This window comes from Mesocricetus auratus, unplaced genomic scaffold (genome assembly GCF_017639785.1).
Source record: "Mesocricetus auratus isolate SY011 unplaced genomic scaffold, BCM_Maur_2.0 Super-Scaffold_100014, whole genome shotgun sequence".
NCBI classification, from domain to species: domain Eukaryota; kingdom Metazoa; phylum Chordata; class Mammalia; order Rodentia; family Cricetidae; genus Mesocricetus; species Mesocricetus auratus.
The window spans coordinates 10813220-10834450 of NW_024429197.1; the positions used below are offsets into that span (position 1 = coordinate 10813220).

General features: G+C 44.4%; 1 protein-coding gene across 1 annotated transcript; it reads right to left on the bottom strand.

The window, feature by feature from the left end:
* Positions 1-1597: 1597 nt before the first annotated feature.
* On the bottom strand, positions 1598-19574 carry Dnajc8 (DnaJ heat shock protein family (Hsp40) member C8). The gene is made up of 9 exons (XM_040756442.1): positions 19445-19574; positions 16780-16881; positions 13584-13640; positions 10713-10779; positions 10085-10179; positions 7681-7752; positions 4774-4865; positions 3832-3907; positions 1598-2062 (listed from the first exon to the last, which is right to left on the bottom strand). Exons 1-9 carry the CDS (start codon positions 19520-19522, stop codon positions 1940-1942), a joined length of 762 nt encoding a protein of 253 aa, XP_040612376.1. The 5' UTR covers positions 19523-19574; the 3' UTR covers positions 1598-1939.
* Between the last annotated feature and the right edge of the window lie 1657 nt (positions 19575-21231).

Genomic DNA, 21231 nt, shown 5'->3' on the forward strand with positions numbered 1-21231 from the left:
GGGACACTGCTTCCTGAACCTTTCACTTGGTGGTTGTTAAGGTGTGGTGTCACCACAAGCTTCCTGTAACTAAGATGACAATCCCTCCCACTTCCTTGGTGTCACAGAAGCTGGGAATACCTGAAACTCCTCCCTCCAGATATAGGGGAACAAACACTGCAATTTTATCCTCCACCTGAAGATGTAGTGAACATCAGTTTCTCCAAGACCGCATTCCCTGGCTGCCAAGGACAAGAGCAAGGGCCTCCAGAGTAGCAAGTACATGCCTTCCTCAGCCTCTGTACCTGCTCACTGTTCCTCAGCCGTGAGGCGTTCAGCAGAGGTCCCCAAGTGTTTCATTTCCACGTCAGCCTTAAGCACGACCGTGGCTAACTGCTGCCATGGTCTTCTGAGCCAAATCGGGATCTCAAGCCCTTTAATGTATGTGTGAGCCCTGTATGACGGGAGGAACGGCACTCTCCCTGCCCAGGACCACCTTCATCACCTCAGGACGTGCGTGCGGCAGTTCTACAGTGACCAAACACTTCCCCCAACTCTACCGTGGTTTGGTGTTATCATTATCTTGTGTGGTTTGGACATGCCCAGCGGTACCTATAGTACCTTGGTAGTAGAGCCAAGGCCCAGCTCCACCCACGAGGAACAAGTCGAAGGCGTGGGCACCGCACCTTCTGTGGCCATCCCGCCCGGACATATTACAGGCTGCAGCACAGACATCTTCAGTCACTGTTTCCCAAGCCATCTCAGTGCATGTGTGGCCTTTCTACTCCTGTTTAGCCCCTCCCACAGCAAGCAGGACGCCTGAGCACATACTAGAAGGCGGTTGCTTTCACACACTACTTCACTTCATCCAAGAGAGTGGTGTCTTACTCTCCAGACACCACACTGACAACGCCCATCGTGGACAGTCTGGTGGCTGTCAGATGTGCAGTGATCCATTCGGAAGTTCCTACAGTAAAATCAATCAAAATTTCTGGCCATATTGTAGGGGACCCCACTACTAAACTACATCCCAGTAAGCTTCCTGCCATACTTGATATTCCTTATTTTTGCTGTTCTGAGGGTTGAATCTAGAACCTCACACATGAGCATTCCACCAGAGTACACCCCCAGCCCTGTAGGCCCATTTTGTAGGCAAAGAAGGTTCAACCAATTAGTATAGAAGCTATGTACATCCAACCACAAGGCACTTTCAGGGCTGGGCCATGCAGGATAATGGACCTGTCTGCTCTTGGAGTTACACCTGAGGAAGAGAACATCAAAGGCTTGGGTATAAAAATTTATTATATGTAAAAGAATATTACCACTAATGAATGCAGACAAGCGAGGACACAGTGGACTGGAAGATGGCTCACTCTTTGGAAAGTGAACAGGTTTAAGTGGCTGGTAGCTTCAGACCACTCTGGCTGATTAGTCAGTCAGAGGACTCGTGCCAGGCACCACAGGACACTCATCAGGGCATCAAGGGGCCGCCCTGTGAGTCCACAATGCCTCTCCTACTGGATCTAGGGCTTCAAGGACAGCACGCCCAAAAGCAAGCAAAGGGCTTCCCACGCTTCCCACGGTGGCCAAGGCTGGTCTGGAGTCACGGCAACACCACTGTAAGCAAGACGTTTAATTGGAGGATTTCCACAAACTATACATGACCTTCGAGCCGCCACAATTCAGTGAAATACAAAACATTAAGTTACAGCTGTGGGAAAAGAAGGCAGCATGAGTCAGTGGCACCTTCTGATCCCAGTGGTTCCGTGGGTGAGGAGAGGGGAAGGTTAGACCAAGCCCCTCCTTTCATGTACAAATTACTTTGATTGATATTAAATTGTATTGAAAACAAAATAGACTAAAAGCAAACACTACTCTATGTTGGGTGGAGGTGGAGAAGGAATGAGTCCTTGAAGCAGAAGGAGGCAGCCGGGGAGGGCTGTGGCTGTGGCCCTGACCGTCACTCTCGCTGTTCCATCTTTACTTTGGGTGGCCGAAGGAAGGTCCGATTCTTCTTCTCCTTCTTCCCCTTTGTATTTGCCTGGAAATTCCGCCAACTGTCCACTCGCCCATCCCGGCTTTCCTGAATGAAACAGAAAGGAAGTTCAAGGTGAGGTCCCTAATGAGCAAAGAAGGGACTGTGCCTGTCCTGCAGCCCTCTGCCCTCCCATGGCCCAGCCCAGAGCAGCCCTCGGGACAGTCGAGAAGGAGAGCAGATCAGAGCAGTCTCCCACCTCTAGAGACCCGGCAAAACAGCACCCTCTCAAAGCAGCTCTAAAGAGAACACGATGGGCGATGCTATCATTTATCGTGGACCTCGGGGCGGGTGATCCACACAAATCCTTCTGTTATGTTTCCACTGCTGAGCTACACCCCCAGAGCTAGCTTGTTACTTTTTGTTTGCTTTTTTGAGACAGGGCTTCTGTCTAACAGTCCTAGCTGTCTTGGAACTCTGTAGACCAGGCTGACCTCGAACTCTTGAGATCCGCCTGCCTCTGCCTCCTGAGTGCTGGGATTTAATGCATGAGCTACCCACTACCTGGTTTTTATTAAGGACAGGGTTTCACTACACATAGCCGTGGCTGGCCTGGAGCTCACTCACTATGTAGACCAGGCTGGCTTTGAATTTTCAGAGAATTGCCTGCCTCCGCCTCCTGAGTGCTAGAACTGAAGAGATGCCCCGTCATGCCTGACCCTGGCTTGTTTCTTCTAACCCTTACAAAAAGCCAGACTACAGTGTGCATTAAAGAGGACTACAATGATGGAAGGTTGACTAGCTTTCCCAACCTGGAGCTAGCTGCGGGTATAGCCACACTTTGTTCACCATGTTCCTGCTACATCTCTGACAATTTCACAGAAATGTCTCCAAACCAGCTGATCTCTGGCCACAAAGATCTCTACCACATTATCAAATGGGCTACTCATTTTCCCTTTTCTTTCTTTTGTTTTTTTTTTTTCCGAGACAGAGTTTCTCTGTATTGTTTTGGAGCCTGATCTGGAACTCTCTTTGAAGACCAGGCTGGCCTCAAACTCACAGAAATCTGCCTGCCTCTGCCTCCCAAGTGCTGGGATTAAAGGCATGTGCCACCACTGCCTGGCATTTTCCCTTTTCATAAAGCTGGATAGAAACAAAGTCAAAATTATGGTTAACTAAGCTCTACCCTGAATTTTAAATCCTATAAGACAGACCAAACACACCCAGAGCTTTGTCAGGCACCTGGAGAGCAAGCAATCCAGTTCAAAAGCTGCAAGGTGAGCTGTGGTGGCATACACCTGTAATCCCAGCTGGTGTGGCTAAGGTAAGAGGCTCATCAAGAGTTCAAAGCCAGCTTAGGCTACATAGTGAGTTCCAAGATACTTGGGCTACGTAGTGAGTCTGTCTCAAAATCCCAAAAACAAAATGCCAGAAGACTCTCTGCAAATGAAAAATTGAATCACAAGAACCTGTTTCCAGTGGTTTACACATTAATCCCAATATTTGGGAGGCTGAGGCAGGATGATCAGAAGAAATTCAAAGTCTTTATCAGCTACATAGTGAGTTCAAAGTCAGACAGAACTATATGAGAACTTGTCTCAACCTCAACTCCCCGCCCACAAAAGAACCTGTTTCCACACATTTTTCTCCTCTAAGCTAACTAGGGTGCTACTTTGTATTATCTCTGAATTCATTTTTCTTGGGCTCATTTGGTAGCGGTGTCTATCGGTGTACATGTCAGGGAAAGAGTTATGAAGGTGAGGTGACCCCAGACCCTATTCTCACCCACACATCCATTTCCCGGTCTGCCCCAGGCAAACCTGGAGCCCCCAGGAATCAAGCTTCCTTATTCTGGAACGACCACCTCTGCCACCCACCTCAAAGTTTTTCTGCCATTCCCTTTCTCGCTTGGCTTTCTCTTGAGCTTCGATCTCCTCTTCTCTCTGTCGTTTCCTAGGAGGGAAAGCAGAGCTGTCTTTACCCGATGCTCACAGCGAGTTACTCACATGAGCTAAAGCACAGCTGCATAGCTGCACACAGAGAGTCTTGAGCCAGCAAATGCCGAAACCTCATCCTAAAACACACAGATGACAAAAACCCAACCCTAAAATGACACTTCATACAAACTCAACTAGCAAAATCTAATTACTCCAGTCAACAACACAAAATACAGAAGCCACATTGACCTCAATTATCTCCTTTTTTTTTTTTCCTGAGACTAGGTCTCATATAATTCAAATTGGCCTTGAACTTGCTATTTAGTCGAAAAGTCTCCAACTGCTTTTTTTTCTGCCTGTACCTCGCAAGTGCTGGGACTACAGGGTGTGTACCACCCCAACTGGCAACCTCAACATTCTGACAATCAGAGGAAATCATACTTGAGAACAATAAGGAACAAGTTAAAGCTATTGTTACAATCCTATCTATGAATCACAGCTGCAGCTACAAGGCTTAGAAAAGATTGTGGCCTCAAAAATTCTACTGTATCCCAGAAAGGAAGAAAACACAGTACACTCCTCCATAGAACTGAATTCCCTACAGACAGGTGTAGTCAGTATTTCCCAAAAGTCTACAGGCAGTGTCTTACGGGTGACTGGCTCAGACAGCCTATCTTGTGTATGCTGGGCAGGAGCTCCAGCACCAAGACGTACGCCTGCCTGCCTGCCTGCCTGCCTGCCTGCCTGCCTGCCTGCCTGCCTGCTTCTCCAGCTTCTTCTTGTAAATGAAGCATTATCAAATTCATTAGGAAAATTCCCAGAGGCCTGTATTAGCTAATCTGTGCATTTAAGTGAGGTGAAGATGACTACAGCAATGTGTACCTTTCATGCATTTCTTTGGCTTCTCTCTCTTTCCTTTTAATTTCCAGCTCAGCAAACAGTTTCATGGTCTGTTTGTAGACTGCCTGTTTGAACTGCAAGAAAATTAAGGACAAAGGAAAATAAAAGTAAACATTTCACATCAACGCTGAAAGCAAGCAATTACATTAAAGCCCTAAAGATTACAACTGGGTAATGCAATGTCTGCAGGGAGATGTCATTACAACACTGTCTCTTCAGGGAAAAAAGCCTCCTGCCTAGGAGACCTTTCCTTTCCTACCAAGCAGATCAGGAACTTGGTTCTGGGAGAAAGCACATAAGCACTTAGGCCACTGAGATTTTGGAGGCACTCTTCTGCAAAAATTCCCTAGGACTAACTTCTACTTTCCTTCTCACAAATATTTTATAATTTTGATTGAGTGGCTAAAACCAAGCTGAATCCAACATAGATGGCTCTGCCACAATTGAAAACCTGCCTTGAGGGACAAAGCCACTAAGCATAAAAGCCCACAATCCCCAGACTTCCTTATAGGTTTGGCCATGTGACTCAGGGTTTAGTCAATGTACTCATATGTAACATCTAGGATGTTTTTAGAAGGAGTGGCATAAGCCTTCTCCCCTTTATTCTGTTGTTTGGCACATGAGTGGGATGATGAGACACCCAAGCCAGGAAGATGGGGGCCACATCCTCATTGCCAGAGTCATATAAGAGCCAAGACCTTGAAGGACACATGGCGCAGAGCTTCCATGCTAGCGGGACACATGCATGCACTCACCCCGCCCAGGATGCCATACAGGATACAACATGTTCTACCCTGAACAAGTCATTTTGTGTCTCTATAACCAGTTCACATCACACTCTAAGATGCAGATACACTAATGGACAATATAACAGCATCACACAGAAAACATAAAGATGGGGCTAGAAAGATATCTCAGTGGTTAGGAGAGCCAGCTACTCTTCCAGAAGAACCAGGTTCAATTCCCAGCACCCATATGGTGTACATACAACTGTCTGTAACTCCAGTTCCAGGTGATCTGACACCCTCGCACAGACATACATGCTGACATAACACCAATGTACATAAAATAAATAAATGAATAAATCTTTAAAAAAGGAAAGGAAGATAAAAGGCAAATAGCCCTACTGGTTTTTACAGTACAGGGGATGAAACCCAGGTTTGGAAGTAAGACTTCTACCACCAAATTAAACAAACCCCAACCCATGCTGACTCCTTTAACTATGTTAGCTGCTATTATAGCAAAGATTATTATAATTTATGAGTTAAAGAAAATCAAGTAAAGATAAATGACCCAGATCCCACTACACAGTTGCAGGGGTGATTTTTGCAAACAGGATTAACTATGTGGCCCAAGTTGGGCTTAAACTCAAGGCAATCCTGTCTTGGTCTCCTAACTGCTGGAATTACAGGCATGTACCAGTACACCACACTCATGACGGTTTTTCTTTCTTGTTTCGTTTTGTTTTTACATGCAACCAGTTTCCCCTCTCCTCTCTTCCCAGTTCCTTCCCACACCTCTCCTCCCCACTCCCATCCACGCCTCCTCCACTGTTTCTCTTCAGATAGGGGAGGGTCAGTAATGGATATCAGTCAGTTTATGGTATAGCAGGCTGCAGTGAGACTAGGCATCTCCTCTATCTGTTTTTAATGTATTATTTTATATGCATGAGTATGTGTGTGCATCTTGTGTGTGCACTGTCTACAGAGGTAAGAAGAAGGCATTGGATCCCCTGGAATTGGAGTTACGGGTGGTTGTGAACCACCACATGGGTACTAGGAACTAAACCCAGGTCTTCTGCAAGAGCAACAAGAGCCATCTCACCAGCTCCTTATTTCTTTCTCTTTCTCCTTTTTTTTCTTTTTTCAGTTTTCAGAGACAGAGTTTTCTCTGTGCAGCCTTGGCTATTCCGGAACTCAGTCTGTAGACAGAAATCTAGCTGCCTCTGCCTCCCAAGTGCTGAGATTAAAGGTGTACACTGCCGCCGCCACCCATTATTTTTTTTCAAGACTTACTTTTAACTATGTGTATACCCGAGTGATTGTACATAGGTGTGTGCACATGTAACTGCAGGTGTCCATCAAGTCTAGAAGAGGGTGTCATCCATTGGAGCTGGAGTTACAGGCAGTTGTGAGCCACCATGTAGGTGCTGGGAATCAAACTCAAGTTCTCTGCCTAAGTAATACATGCTCTTAACCAGTGAGCCACCTCTGTAATCCCAGCACTTGGGAGGCAGGTGGATCTCTGTGAGTTCAAGGCCAGTCTGTTCTACAAACTGAGTGTTTCAGGATAGGTAGGCTACACAGAGAAAACTTGTCTTGAAAAAAAAAAAAACAACAACAACTCTAAGCAGTGAGCTAGAGTGATGATTAATAGTGGCTCAGTGATTAAGAACACTGGCTGCTTTTCCAGAGAACCCAGCTCACAACTGTGTGTAACTCCAGTCCCAGGAGAGCCAATGCCCTCTGCTGGCCTCTGAAGATACCAGGCATACACTCAGAGGGCTGATGGAGATGGGAAGCGGGTAAGAGTACCTGCTATGCAAGCATGAAAACCTGAGTTAGACTCTCCAGCACTCTTGTAAAAAGCTAAATATGCTAGACATGCCTGTAACCTAATGCTTAGGTCAGGGACAGCACAGTCAGTGGTGATTGCTGGCCACCAGCCTAGCTCCAGGGCATTAGGTGAAAGATCCTGTCTAATACCTTCTGGGCTTCTGTGCATGTGTACACACATGAACACATATGCATGCATACCATGCATGTAACACAGACACAAGACAAACATACCTACACAGGATGAATTTTTTTGTCTGCTTGTATGTTTTAAGTGAGGCCTTTCTCTTCAGCCCATCAATCACATAGGAAAAGTGGTTTCCCAATAACTCACCAGTTCTGGATCATCTTCCTCTACATTTGTAGGTTTTCCTTCCTTTTTTAGTTGTTTTTTTCTCTCTTTAACCTAAAAAGAATTTTTTTCCATCAAAAGATGAGCAATCATACTTTAAGAATAGCCACTGACCTGTATTATGTGCACTTTTCTATAGGCAAAGGATAAAAAGATGAAGGCAAAAGAGCCTCCTCTTGTACCACCAATAATAATAGTAACCATAATTTTTTTTTCTTTTTGGTTTTACGAGACAGGGTTTCTCTGTATTGTTTTGGAGGCTGTCGGTCCAGCCGGCCTCTAATTCACAGAGATCCACCTGCCTCTGCCTCCCGAGTGCTGGGATTAAAGGCGTGCACCACCAACGCCCGGCAGTAACCATTTTTAACAGAAACACTATAAGGCAACTAAGAAGACTAGGAATCATGGGTCCTTCCTCTAACCTCATCTAAAGTCCACTCTAGCCTGTACCCACAGCCAGCACTAGTGAGAGGCAACCAGAAGAGCTGTCCCCAATTCACATGCCGAGCCATAGCCAATAGCCTTAGACATGGCCATTTAGCTTTCTTAACTTGTGGTCACAGAGTTATAGCAAAGAAAGCACATTTGCCAAGCTTTAAAAGGACCTAGAAAATGCACGGCATTTTAACTATGAAAGGGATCTCTCAAAGTGCATTCCTGATCATTCTACTGTGAAAATCCCAGAAACCATAATTTTCACATCACGCTAATGGATACACTCATGACTCTGGCCACTACCTAGCTTAAATACTAATAACAATTGTTGTTGTTATTATTATTATTATTATTCACAAGAGACTGTCACTATTCCATAAGTGACCTATGAGACCATTACACAGCCAAAGAAGTGTCTGCCAAGTTCAGAAACACTTTACTGCCACCGTGTGGCCAGGAATTGTAAGGATAATTCTTTACAAGCAAAATACAGAGAACTGGGACTCTGGCATAGGTTCTTCTGATCTCTAACAGAACTGATTCTACAAGTGCCATGTGCAACACAACCATCAGGACCCGTTGTACACCTTTCCTTTTCCTACTGTTCTCCTCACTGTCTTCATATAAAATGGGTTCGTCTTAATTATTTATGATTATTGCCTATAAGGTTCCACTTCAGATTCCAAAGCTCTTCAAAACAAAGATGGACTCCTAATTCCCTCACCATTGAAATCGCTCTTGTAAATAAATGGTCTTGAGATTCTTGCTCCAAGGGGCAGAGAGAGAGAGAGAGAGAGAGAGAGAGAGAGAGAGAGACAGAGAGAGAGAGAGAGAGAGGGCCTTCTAGCTGGGCATGGTGGCGCATGCCTATAATCCTAGCAACTGGATGTGGAGAAGGATCAAGAATGCAAGGTCAGGGGCTGGAGACACAGCTCAGTAGTTAAGAGAATTTACTGCTCCAGGATCCAGGGTCAGTTCCCAGCACCAGCACAGAACCTCACAACCATTCTTAACTCCAGTTCCAGAGGATCATGACATCCTCTTCTGACCTCTCTGAGCACCAGGTATGCCCATGGTGCACACACATACATGGAGACAAAACACTCATACACATAAATAAATATATCTAAAAGATTTAAAAAAAAAAAAAAGAAAAAAAGTGGGGGGGGGGGTCAAGGCAGTGCTTCTCTGTGTAGCCTTGGCTGTCCTGGAACTCACTCTGTAAACCAGGCTGGCCTCAAACTCACAGAGATCCATGCTGGGATTAAAGGCTTCTGCCACCATCACCAGGCATAAAAAGAAATTTAAGGTCAACCTCAGGTACATAGCTAATTCCAGGCTCTCAAAATAATCCAAACAAAAAAAGAATGGTCCTTCTGTCCGATGCAACGGCATACAACTCATAATCCCATGATCAGGAGGTCAGGCAGCAGGTTAAGAACTTAAGGCCAGTCCTGGCTATCTTGGAAGTTTAAGGATACCCTGCACCCCCAGCAAGACCCCATTTTACACGAACAAACAAACGCTGTAACTTGTTTCAGATGAGTCTGAGCGCCTGCCTTCTCCTGCTTTACAATCCACTCAAAGCTCCTGGACACCCCTCATTTCCAAACCTTTCACAGCAACTAAAGCAAACCAGGGCATCAACAATGCCACAGCCATGCTGCTTCTCCACTCTCACTGGGGTAGCAGGACAACTTGGTTGGGAGGCCAAAGTGTCTGTCTACACAACACAAGAGTGGGAGTGCCAGTGTCCCAACCACTCCTTACCCTGAGCTCTCAGAAGAATGCTAGCTTTTGCTGCTATTCATGAGCACCACGGAAGTGGTGGAGAGAATCAAAGTGGTCACTAGCTACGTGGTCAGTACTGCTGGGTTGCACATTCCCTTCTACACAGTGCCCACAGCTTGCTGTTACTTCCTGTAAACACAGCAGCACTAGAAATACTTACAGTGTGTTCCACGTATTCTTTTCCTGCCTGAATTACATCCAGGGCCCTCTTCTTTTGTTCCTGATCCAGTAGCAACTTGTAAGCTTTGTCCACAGCTAATGCAAAACATTGAAGTTAACTGTTTCTGCAAATACCCTCTCAAAGTCTGAGCTATACTCAGGCAGTGTAAATGGACTTGCACTGTCTAAAAAACATTCCCTACTTTGTTACATTATTTACCATTCTTAAACTCATTTTTTAAAAAGCATACAACTCTGAAAGTCTTAAGAAAAAAACATTAAATATATACTCAACTAGACATATCACATCTAGATTAAAACATTGATTAAGTATTTCCCGCTTTACTTACGTTCAGAGAAAAAAGATCCTATGTAATAAAAGTATATTGGCATACACCTAAGTTTTAACCAAGCAAAGTTAAGGTGCACTTTTCTTTGCAGTGCTGGGGATTGAACCCAGGGCCTCAAGCATGCTAGGCAAACACTGAACTACACCCCAGTCCCCAAGGAATACTTCTTTAACATTCTGTTTAAATGCTGCTTTACTGAAATCCACAGCATCTTCATAACCAGTTACTCCTTAGCACTGACAGCATATAGTACTCAAAAGCAGGTAAATTTACAAATACCTTCAAAAGCCTTCTGTGCTCTGTCAGCATCATCTTGATTTTTGTCAGGATGCACCAATATAGACAACTATGGAAGAGAAAAGTCAGGCTCATCAACACTTCATGGAAGTGACTGGAACTCTTCATACACACACACACACACACACCAGTAAATAATAAAATAATAAACAAAACATGAACTTTTTATAAGAAAACCTCCAGTGATTGGAGAGATGGTTCAGCAGTTAAGAGCACTGACTGCTCTTCCAGAGGACCTGGGTTCAATTCCCAGCACCCACATGGCAGCTCACAACTGTCTGCAATTTGAAGATCTGACACCCTCACACAGAATAAATAAACTATTAAAAAAAGAAAAGAAAACCTCCAGAGATGATTCTTTCAGACACTTATAAGATTCCTCCTGACTTGCCGGGCGTTGGTGGCGCACGCCTTTAATCCCAGCACTCGGGAGGCAGAGGCAGGAGGATCTCTATGAGTTCGAGACCAGCCTGGACTACCAAGCGAGTTCCAGGACAGCCTCCAAAAGCCACAGAGAAACCCTGTCTCGAAAAACCAAAAAAAAAAAAAAAAAAAAAAAAAAGATTCCTCCTGACTTGCTGTCACAGATGGACAGAAACTAGTTGGAGCAAAAAAAGAATCCGTGTTGGGAGATGAAAATCTAATGTTAATCCCTGAAATACCAGAGACATAGTTAGTAATTCTAACTTCAATCACATGCTAGCTCTGAGACCTTGAGTAACTCAGTGTATCTTCAATTTGGCTTCCTGCTTTATCACTAGAAAAATACAAAGTACCTATGTCTCAATAGTTTGTTGTGTGAACAAAGCAAGTGATTAGCATAAATTGAATTTAGGGGCCCATTCTTGAAATCTCAACACTGAGGAGGAGAATTGAGTTCAGGGCTGGCCTGGGCTATAAAGTGAGACCCTGTGGGATAGGAAAGAAGAAGGCGGGGAGGGGCGGATGGGGATGGGATGACAGGGAAAAGTAAATGGAAAAGAGAAAATGGTAAGGGAAAAGGAGAGGGATCAAAGAAAAAGAAAGGAAGAAGTGAATGAATTTGCACACAAACATCCATGGGCAATGGTTAGGATATGCAAAGTATCAAGACATCCATCGAAAGCCTACTGTATGCAAAGTATCAAGACATCCATTGAAAGCCTACTGTATGCAATGCAATACCTGATTTAAATATTTGGACATGAGCCGGGCGTTGGTGGCACACGCCTTTAATCCCAGCACTCGGGAGGCAGAGGCAGGCAGATCTGTGAGTTCGAGACCAGCCTGGACTACCAAGCGAGTTCCAGGACAGCCTCCAAAGCCACAGAGAAACCCTGTCTCAAAAAACAAAATAAATAAATAAATAAATAAATAAAATATTTGGACACATTTACCAACTGAGGTAAAATAGACACAGAAAGGTCCAAAGCACGTGTTCAAGTGCACACTGCTCCTAAGTAAGAGAACAAATTAAAACTAAAGTCATATGTACTCTCAATTATAAGGCCATCTAACAAGTCAGTAAGAACTTGTAACTCAAGTTCATTGGCTACAGGAAAAGTCTAAGGACAACTGTTATTGGACTGTATTGGAAAACAAGACCTTGGAAACAGGGGTTGGGGGATGCTAAATTTAAGCCAAGATCAGAGCTCAGGAAGAATAAAACTATAAAGTTATATAATGGGAAATGACTGAGCAGGCAAAAACAAAAACCATCTTAGCTTAATATAACTTGCTGGGAGATCAGAGGTAACTATGAGTCAGCAATGTAGAGAAATCTATTGCACTAGAGGAAGCCCTGGATATTAATAAGACCACTGTGCAGAATCCAAATATTACAGTCTACACCAGCCAGGTCCCACTCAAATGTGAAAAGTGTGAAGATACAAAGAACTTAGGAAGGTTAAAAAAAAAAGAAAAAAGATAGTGGCAAGAATCAGAAGCCAGAGAGCTACTTTCCTGACAAAATTTCAATAAGTACTTGTTACACTAAGTCAGGTATTTCTTTTTTAAAAAAACTTCTTACGTTTATTGTAAGTTGAGAAACATGAACACATGCCATGATATGTGTGGAGATCAAAGGAAAATTTGCTGAAGTCAGCTCTCTTCTTCTACCATGTGGGTCTCTGGGATCAAACTCAGGTAATCAGGGTTGGCAGCAAGTACTTTTACCGTTAAGTCATCTCACAAACCTAAGCTAGGTATCTCTTGTGTATTTACAGACATTTGCAAGGGATGAAGTAACTGATTGGGATAGGCTGATGGTACGTGCCTGTCATCCCAGTTACTTAAAGACTAAGGCAGGGCAAGCATATAAACAGGGAATTTGAAGTCAGTCTGACAAAATGAGATCCTGCTTCAAATAAAAGTAAGTCTGTAAACCGGGCGTTGGTGGCTCATGCCTTTAATCCCAGAACTAGGGAGGCAGAGGCAGGTGGATCTCTGTGAGTTCAAGACCAGCCTGGTGTACAAGAGCTAGTACCAGGACAGCCTCCAAAACAATACAGAGAAGCCCTGCCTCAAAAAAACAAAAAAGAAGTCTATAGACACTCTTATTTGGATATTAAAAATATTATATTCACAGAAAAACCTATACTCGATACATTAGTTACTATATGTCTAGGATATAGTTCAATTTGTAGAGTGCTTGTCTTACAATATATGAAAACCTGCGTTCAATGTCCAGTACCCCATAAACCTAGTGTGGCACATGCCTACAATCTCAGAACTCAGGAGGCAAAAGCAGAGGATCACAAATTCAACACCATCCTTGGATACACAGGGAAAATTCTAGGCAAGCCTAAGCTCCATGACCCCCACACACACAAAAAAACAAACAGAAGGCTCCCACACTCTCGAGAGCAACTGTACCTGGCGAAACCTCTTTTTTATTTCTTCATCTGTCACTTCAGGATCTATCTGAAGAACCTGGAAGAACCAAGATCAAAGTGTAAGGCTGGGCATGGTGACCCCTTATCTGTCATCTGAATCCTGGAAAACTGAGGCAGAAAGATGGTCAATGCAAGGCCAGCTCTGGTTACAAGCAGACAGTTTCAAGACAAAACATAAAATTGGGTAGCGAGGGAGTATTTCTAGATTCCTGCCACATGGGAATATCAGGAATCAAGGTCATCTTTGGCTATATCAAATTCAGTGCCAATCTGGGCTACATGAGACACTGTCTCAAAAAAAAAAAAAAAAGGGAAAAGAAGGCAGGAGGGAGAGAACGTGTATGCATGTAGTATATGTTGTGTGCAGTTATATATATACTCCCCACTTACAAACCTTCTGTACCCCACTTCTGTCCTGAGCAATATAATTAAATCCATTAAGTAAAACCAGGTGAAGTGATATGTACTGAATCTCACAGTCCAGAACACATGTCAGAGTTCAGAGTTCTTGTATGTAACCACACAAGAAATAGTACTTAGGCAGAGCACTAGAGTGTGGGGTGAGAAGGGTGTCCACACAGAACAATAGCCTGACATGGAGTGCCAAGAAAGGACGAGGAGGGCAAGCTCAGACTCAGGCTACCGAGCATACTGTGTCAGAACCTAAGTGAGGTAAAGGTATCAACATGGGCTCAGTATTTAGGAAGGTGAGCAGAACTGTCATGGATTACAGGCTGACCTAAGCTAAAGAGAGACTCTGACTAAAAAAAATTAAAATGAGATGTCAGAGGTTTAAGAGTATGTACTGCTCTGGAAGAAAAGTTCAGGTCCAAGCCACCTGTGACTCCAGCTCCAGGGAATCCAACACCTCTGGTCTTCTGCACGTGCTCCACATGCATCTGGACCCATGAACACAAACCCACAAACACGTATACAGTTACATGATTTAAAAATAAAGCAAATATATATATATATGAGGTCCTGAGTTCAATTTCCAGCACCTACATGGTGGCTCACAACCACCTCTAATGAGATCTGGTACCTTTTTCTGGACTGCAGGGACACATGCAGACAGAATACTACATATACAATGGATGGATGGATGCATGCATCTTTAAAGGGAAAATAAATAGATAAATAAATAAATAAATAACCAAAAAGTGGGGGTGGAGAGATGGCTCAGCCATTAAAGGATAGGTTCACAATCAAAAATAAGAAAAAAAATGCCACAAAAACAAGCAAAACACAGGTAGCATGGATATAACAACACACACAAGACATCAATCCTAGCATTTAGGATGCTGATGCAGAGCATTCAGGTATCTACTCAGCTACACAAGTAAGGTTAGAGACAGCCTGGGCTATCTGAGAGCCTGTCTCAAAACAACAAAAAAGCTAGGTGGTGGTGGCACACAACTTTAATCCCAGCACTCAGGAGGCAGAGACAGGCGGATCTCTGTGAATTTGAGGCCAGCCTGAGGAAGTCCTGTGCATTTGTCAATAAAGCACTGTCTGGCCTATAGGGAATCTAGATAGGAGGGACTAGGAGTCCAGGAAGACTCTGGGAAGGAGAAACACAAGAGAGTCAAGATGTAATGCCATGGGGGTAGGAAGCCCGGAACTATTCTCCGGTAAGAGAAATACTTAGATTAACAATTATGGGGTAATTACTTAAGTCAGAGGTAGCCAATAAGAAACAAGCAAGGCCAACAGCTTCATAATTAATATAGCCTCCTGTGTGTTTATTTGGGACTCATGCGGCTCTAGAACCAGGCTGGCGGGAAAGCTTCTCTCAAGGAAAAGGTTTCTCTTAACAAGCCTGGTCTAGAGAGTGAGTTCCGGACAGCCAGGGTTACACAGAGAAACCCTGAAAAACCAAAACCAAAACAGAATAAGGAAAAAAAAAAAAAAAGAAGGGCCAACCTAGTAAGCACAATGGTAAAATGCTTAACCAATATCTAAAATCCCGTGAGTTTGATTCCCAGAATCAAAGGAGAGAGAGGGAGAGAGAGAAGGAAGAGGGAGGGAGGGTTCAATATGCGATTCCCAGCACCCACACAATCACTAGCAACCACCTGGAACTCTTTGATACCCTCTTCTAGATTCCATGGGCACCAGGCAGGCATATGGTGCATATACATACATGCAAACAAAGCACATAGATTTTTTTAGAAGTTTTTAAATAACCAGTGTATGTTGGGTTGAAGGAACAGACCCAACACTGTCAGTGCTATTGAGAGCAGAACCAGAATCTCTCTGCCTCCTTTTATTGGAAAGACAAAGGAAGATATGCTGCCAATTTACTGTGATTTGAGGTAACGACTTTTGACATTTTACCACAGATGAAAGAACAGTGATTAGTGATGATAAGAATGTTCAGAGCTTGACATGGTGGGTGGAGTACACTATGCTCCCAGCACTCAGGAAGGTGAGGTCGGAGAAGTGTAGGTTGAGCCACTCTTGAGATACACATGTTCAAAAACACAAAGTGTGTTCTAAAACTCTCATGGTCTTCATTCTATTTTTACTGAATGTTTGGTATCTTTTACTTTCATGTAACAAAAAAGTTTTAAAAGTTTTTCTTTGCGGCCAGGCGTTGGTGGCGCACGCCTTTAATCCCAGCACTCGGGAGGCAGAGGCAAGCGGATCTCTGTGAGTTCGAGGCCAGCCTGGACTACCAAGCGAGTTCCAGGACAGCCTCCAAAGCCACAGAGAAACCCTGTCTCGAAAAACCAAAAAAAAAAAAAAAAAAGATTGGAACGTCCGGCTCCAATCAATGTATCTTAGGTGTTTACTGCAACATAAATCTGCCTACAAGTCAGGACAATGATTTAAACCTGTAATCCCAGTACTTAGATGCTGAGTCAGGAGAACCACAAACAGTCTAAGGACAACCTGGGATGTAAAGTGAGCTCCAGGCCACAGTAGCTGTTTCAAAAATAGCCAGGTGTGGTGGCTCATTTCTACAATCTCTGCATTTGGGAGGTTGAAGCAGGAGGATTTGGAGTTCAAAAGTAATCTTGAGTACATGACACTGTCTCAAAAAAAACCGTATGTATATACATAAGTCTGCACCTATGGAAAACTATCTACCACAGATGCTGCATCGACAACACGTTACTCTGTCTGCACATGCAAAAAGCTCTTCACAGATGCTGCAGTGACAATCAGCTCACCTCAAATGGGTTCAGATTAAAGTAAGAGGAACCAGGACGAGTCAATCTTTCAATCTGATTTTTGGATGTTAGAACTGAATCTCTCTTCTCTATTTGTTTCACCTAAAAGTAAAAGGATTAATAATTACATTAGTAAAGATAATAAGCTGAATATCAACTTTAACACAAGACTAACATGCTCAACATCTACTTGTATCTACCACATGTAAGATCCTTACTAAGCTCCAAAGAATGATGACAGTAACATAACTAATTTTACAATAATAGTTCAGATCTCCAGTATCCTCATAAAAGCTGAGGATAGGCATGTGCACCTGTAACTCCAGAGCTAGGGAAGGAGACAGGTACATCCCCAGAACTCACTGGACAGCCAGTCTAGCCAATCGGTGAGTCAGGTTCAGTGAAAGAGCTTGTCTCAAAAAAAAAAAAATAATAGTAACAACATGGATGGCAAAAGATACACGACACTGACCTCTGTACCCATAATGTACATATATGAACACACATATACCCTACAATTTTTTAAATTTACATTTACTATTTATGTTAACAATTCTACTTGGCAGGTATTATCATTATCCCCACTTCACAGATAGGAAAAATAAGAAACCAAGGTTTCCAATTACCTAACTTGTAAGAAATTTACCCTAACAGTTTCACTCGCATTCAGACATCAAGAAGATTCCCAGATAATAAAACACAGCCACACAGGGCGAGGGAGGTATACACCTTTAGTCTCAGCATTCAGGAAGCAGAGGCAGGCAGATCTCTGTGAGCCTGAGGCTGGCCTGGTCTTCAAAGTAAATTCCAGGTCATCGAGAGCTGTTACACAGAGAGCCCTGTCTCAAAAAAAAAAAAAAAAAAAAACAACTAAAAATCAATAAAACATAGCCACCAGCCGGGCGTTGGTGGTTCACGCCTTTAATCCCAGCACCCGGGAGGCAGAGGCAGGTGGATCTCTGTGAGTTCGAGGCCAGCCTGGTCTACAAAGCGAGTTCCAGGACAGCTTCCAAGACAATACAGAGAAACCCTGTCTCGAAAAACCAAAAAAAAAAAAAAAAAAAATAGCCACCTCCACAGACCTTGAACCACAGATGATAAAGCTGCACGTGGGTACAATTAATCCATCTTTTTTAACTCTTAGAGGAAAAATTCAAGTACGCTGAACCATGAACTATGAGCAACATTTAACACCATTATGGGGGACTTGGTATTGGCTCAGTCAGTGGAGAGCTTGCCTAGCATACATAAAATCCTGGGCTTAATACTTGGCAAAAGAATAAAGCTGGACAAGGCCGGCTCATTCCTGTAGGAGGATCACCACTAGTTCCAAGCAGCCTGCCCTTAGTGAGAACTTCTCTTAAAAATAAAAAGACCAGACAGGCTTTGGTGGCACATGCCTTTAATCCCAGAACTAGGGAGGCAGAGACAGGTGGATCTCTGTGAGTTCGAGGCCAGCCTAGTGTACAAGAGCTAGTTCCAGGACAGCCTCCAAAGCTGTCTCAAAAAGAAAAATAAAATAAATAAAAAAACAAACAAATAAATAAATGGACCAAAGGACAGGGCTATGGAGGCTGCGCTGATTCCCAACATTCACCTTAAAATCACTGCAAAGCACAGGCATTCTTTCTCTGCTTCCTGCCTAAAAGATGTGAATTGCCCAGCCCACATGCTCCACCAAGATGGACTGAAATTCTTCAGTGAGTAAAACAAAAATGTCAACACTATAAAAAAAAGAATAGTTCATAACTAGTACTATTATAAACATAAGAAATAATGGCTCTAATCCCAGCACTTTGGGGGCTAAAGCAGGAGGGTCCAACTGGACTAACAGAAGACACTGACTTAAAAAAAGACTGCCTCAAAAAATGAAACAAAACATAAAAACGACTGCCTTGCTTCTACTTTAATTGTCGTGAAAACTCTTGTACTATTAACCCCCCTCCTTCCACAGATGTAGGAAAGATTCCAACAGCAGTCAGGCTAGTTGCCTTGCAAGAACTCAGTCTGACGTCAAATGGCTTGCTTTGATTCAGTATATCCATTCATTTATTCACTAAAAATATGCTGAACGTCCACCATGCACTAGGTGCTGGCGATGCAATCGTAAACAAGGCTCAGACCCAGGTCATTCCCGGCCTACAAGACACCAAGTTGCCTTCTACTACTAAGTCGCAGAAGCAATTATGCACGCTCCTTAAGTTTGTCATGTTAAAGATGGGGGTGGGTCATATAACCCATTCTTGTCACGATGAACAGTGCTCAGCACTGGTAAACCGCAGAAACTGCCACTCACACATTCATGGCAGAGGAGTGGGAAAGGCCTCCCTCCTGTTTACAAATAAAAGCAGGTGCGCCGCAGCTCCGTCTCCGCCGGGAAGGTCCCAGCCTCCGCCAGCGCAGACTCCACGGCCTACCGGCTGCAGCACGGCAAGCAGCTTGCCGCCGCTCTCCGGGTCTGGGTCCGTAGGCCCGGCCGCCCCGCCGCACTCCGGGGACCCCAGCAGTCACAGTGGCGGCCGCGCACGCACCCCGCGGCCGGTCCGCAGTCCCCAGGCTGGACGGCGCGGGTCAACGGCCCCGGGAGGCGTCCCACCGCCCCAGGCCGCTGCGGATGGAGCCGGAGCGCGGTCTCCCTGAGGCCACCATCTTACTCCGGGCTCACCTCGCTGTAAAAGGTCATAAATGCCTCCTCTGTGCTGCCTCCGCCGCCCGAAACCCCGCTCTCTCCCGAAGCCGCCATTTTCCCGGCCAGCCGGCACGTGACCGTTCTGCGCAGGCGCGGTCTCACGTGACCATTCCAAGACCGCCTTCCTGGACCGCCTCTGCCGCCAAGCCGCACTTAAAGGGCCCGAGACCCTAACAGGCATTTTTTTTTTTTTTTTTTTTTTTTGAGAAAGGGTTTCTCTGTGTAGCCCTAGCTGTCCTGGAACTCTCTCTGTAAACCAGGCTGGCCTCAAACTCTGAGATTCACCTGCCTCTGCCTCATGAATGCTGGGGTTAAAGGTGTAACTGAACTTTTTTTTTTTTTTTTTTTTTTTTTTGGTTTTTCGAGACAGGGTTTCTCTGTGGCTTTGGAGGCTGTCCTGGAACTAGCTCTTGTAGACCAGGCTAGGCTGGCCTCGAACTCACAGAGATCCGCCTGCCTCTGCCTCCCAAGTGCTGGGATTAAAGGCGTGCGCCACCAATGCCCTGCCCTGAACTTTTTTTTTTTTTAATTAAAAAGAAGGACTGCCCCTCGAGACGGCTCAACTGGTCAAGGCTCCTGTCTCCAAGCCTGAAGACCCCGGGACCCACTCAGTGGAAAGAAAAAAACAAAACACTCCCAAAAGCTGCCTTCTGACTTCACACGTATGTCATTGCCAGCCCATGCAAGCACAGTACACACTTTTGTTGTTTCTGTTTTTTGAGCAGGATCTCTCTACAAAGCCCAGGCTCCTGGAACTCACTTTTTAGACCAGGCTGGCCTTGAACTCATAGAGACCCACCTACCTCTGCAGTGGCAGATGAATCTCTGAGTTTGAGGACAGGCTGGTCTACAGAATGATTTCCATGACTGCCAAGGCTACACAGAGAAACTCTGTCTCAAACAAACAAACGAACAAGTACAGTTCTTCTTCTTCTTCTTTTTTTTTTTTTTTTTTTTTTTTTTTTTGGTTTTTCGAGGCAGGGTTTCTCTGTATTGTTTTGGAGCCTGTCCTGGAACTTGCTCAGTAGACCAGGCTTGTGGTCTCGAACTGACAGAGATCCACCTGCCTCTGCCTCCCAAGTGCAGAGTGAGCACCAGGACAAGGACAGACATAGAGAAACCCTGTCTCAAACAAAACAAAACAAAACAAAACAGCACACTTGATACTCACTAAGTAGTTTCCTCCTACCCAACTGTTGTCTCTGGCTATACCTATTCTGGACACTTCCCAAGGATGGAATCTACTTATAAAATACCTTTTGTATTTAGTTCTTTAATGTTGTTTTTGTTTTTCAAGAAGGGTTCCTCTGGCCGGGCGGTGGTGGCACACGCCTTTAATCCCAGCACTCAGGAGGCAGAGGCAGGCGGATCTCTGTGAGTTCGAGGCCGGGCTGGACCGATAGCCTCCGAAACAATACAGAGAAACCCTGTCTCAAAAAACCAAAAAAAAAAAAAAAAGAAGGGTTCCTCTGTGTAACTGCCCTGGCTGTCCTGGAACTCACTTTGTAGACTAGGCTGGCATTGAGCTCTTGGAGATCCACCTGCCTCTGTCTCGTGAGTGCTGGGACTAAAGGAGTGAACCACCACCACCTGGCTCATGTAGCATATTTTTAAGGTCCATCAAAGAGGCGCCTAGGTAAGAATATACTCCATTTTATGCCTTCATCAAATTCCACAAAAGTATATTTATGCTACAATTTGTTTATACCTTCAGCAGTTTAACATTTGGTGTATTCTCACCTTTGGACTATTATGAAATAATG

What these genes read in the sequence shown, in the direction of transcription:
- Dnajc8 (XM_040756442.1), bottom strand. Translation starts at nt 19,522, where the DNA reads ATGGCGGCTTCGGGAGAGAGCGGGGTTTCGGGCGGCGGAGGCAGCACA. An exon ending in AAGAATACGTGGAACACACT is followed by an intron (nt 7,753 to 10,084) that starts GTAAGTATTTCT and finishes AATTCTTTTTAG; the next exon opens with GTTAAAGAGAGAAAAAAACA. An exon ending in AGGAAGATGATCCAGAACTG is followed by an intron (nt 4,866 to 7,680) that starts GTGAGTTATTGG and finishes ATTTTCTTGCAG; the next exon opens with TTCAAACAGGCAGTCTACAA.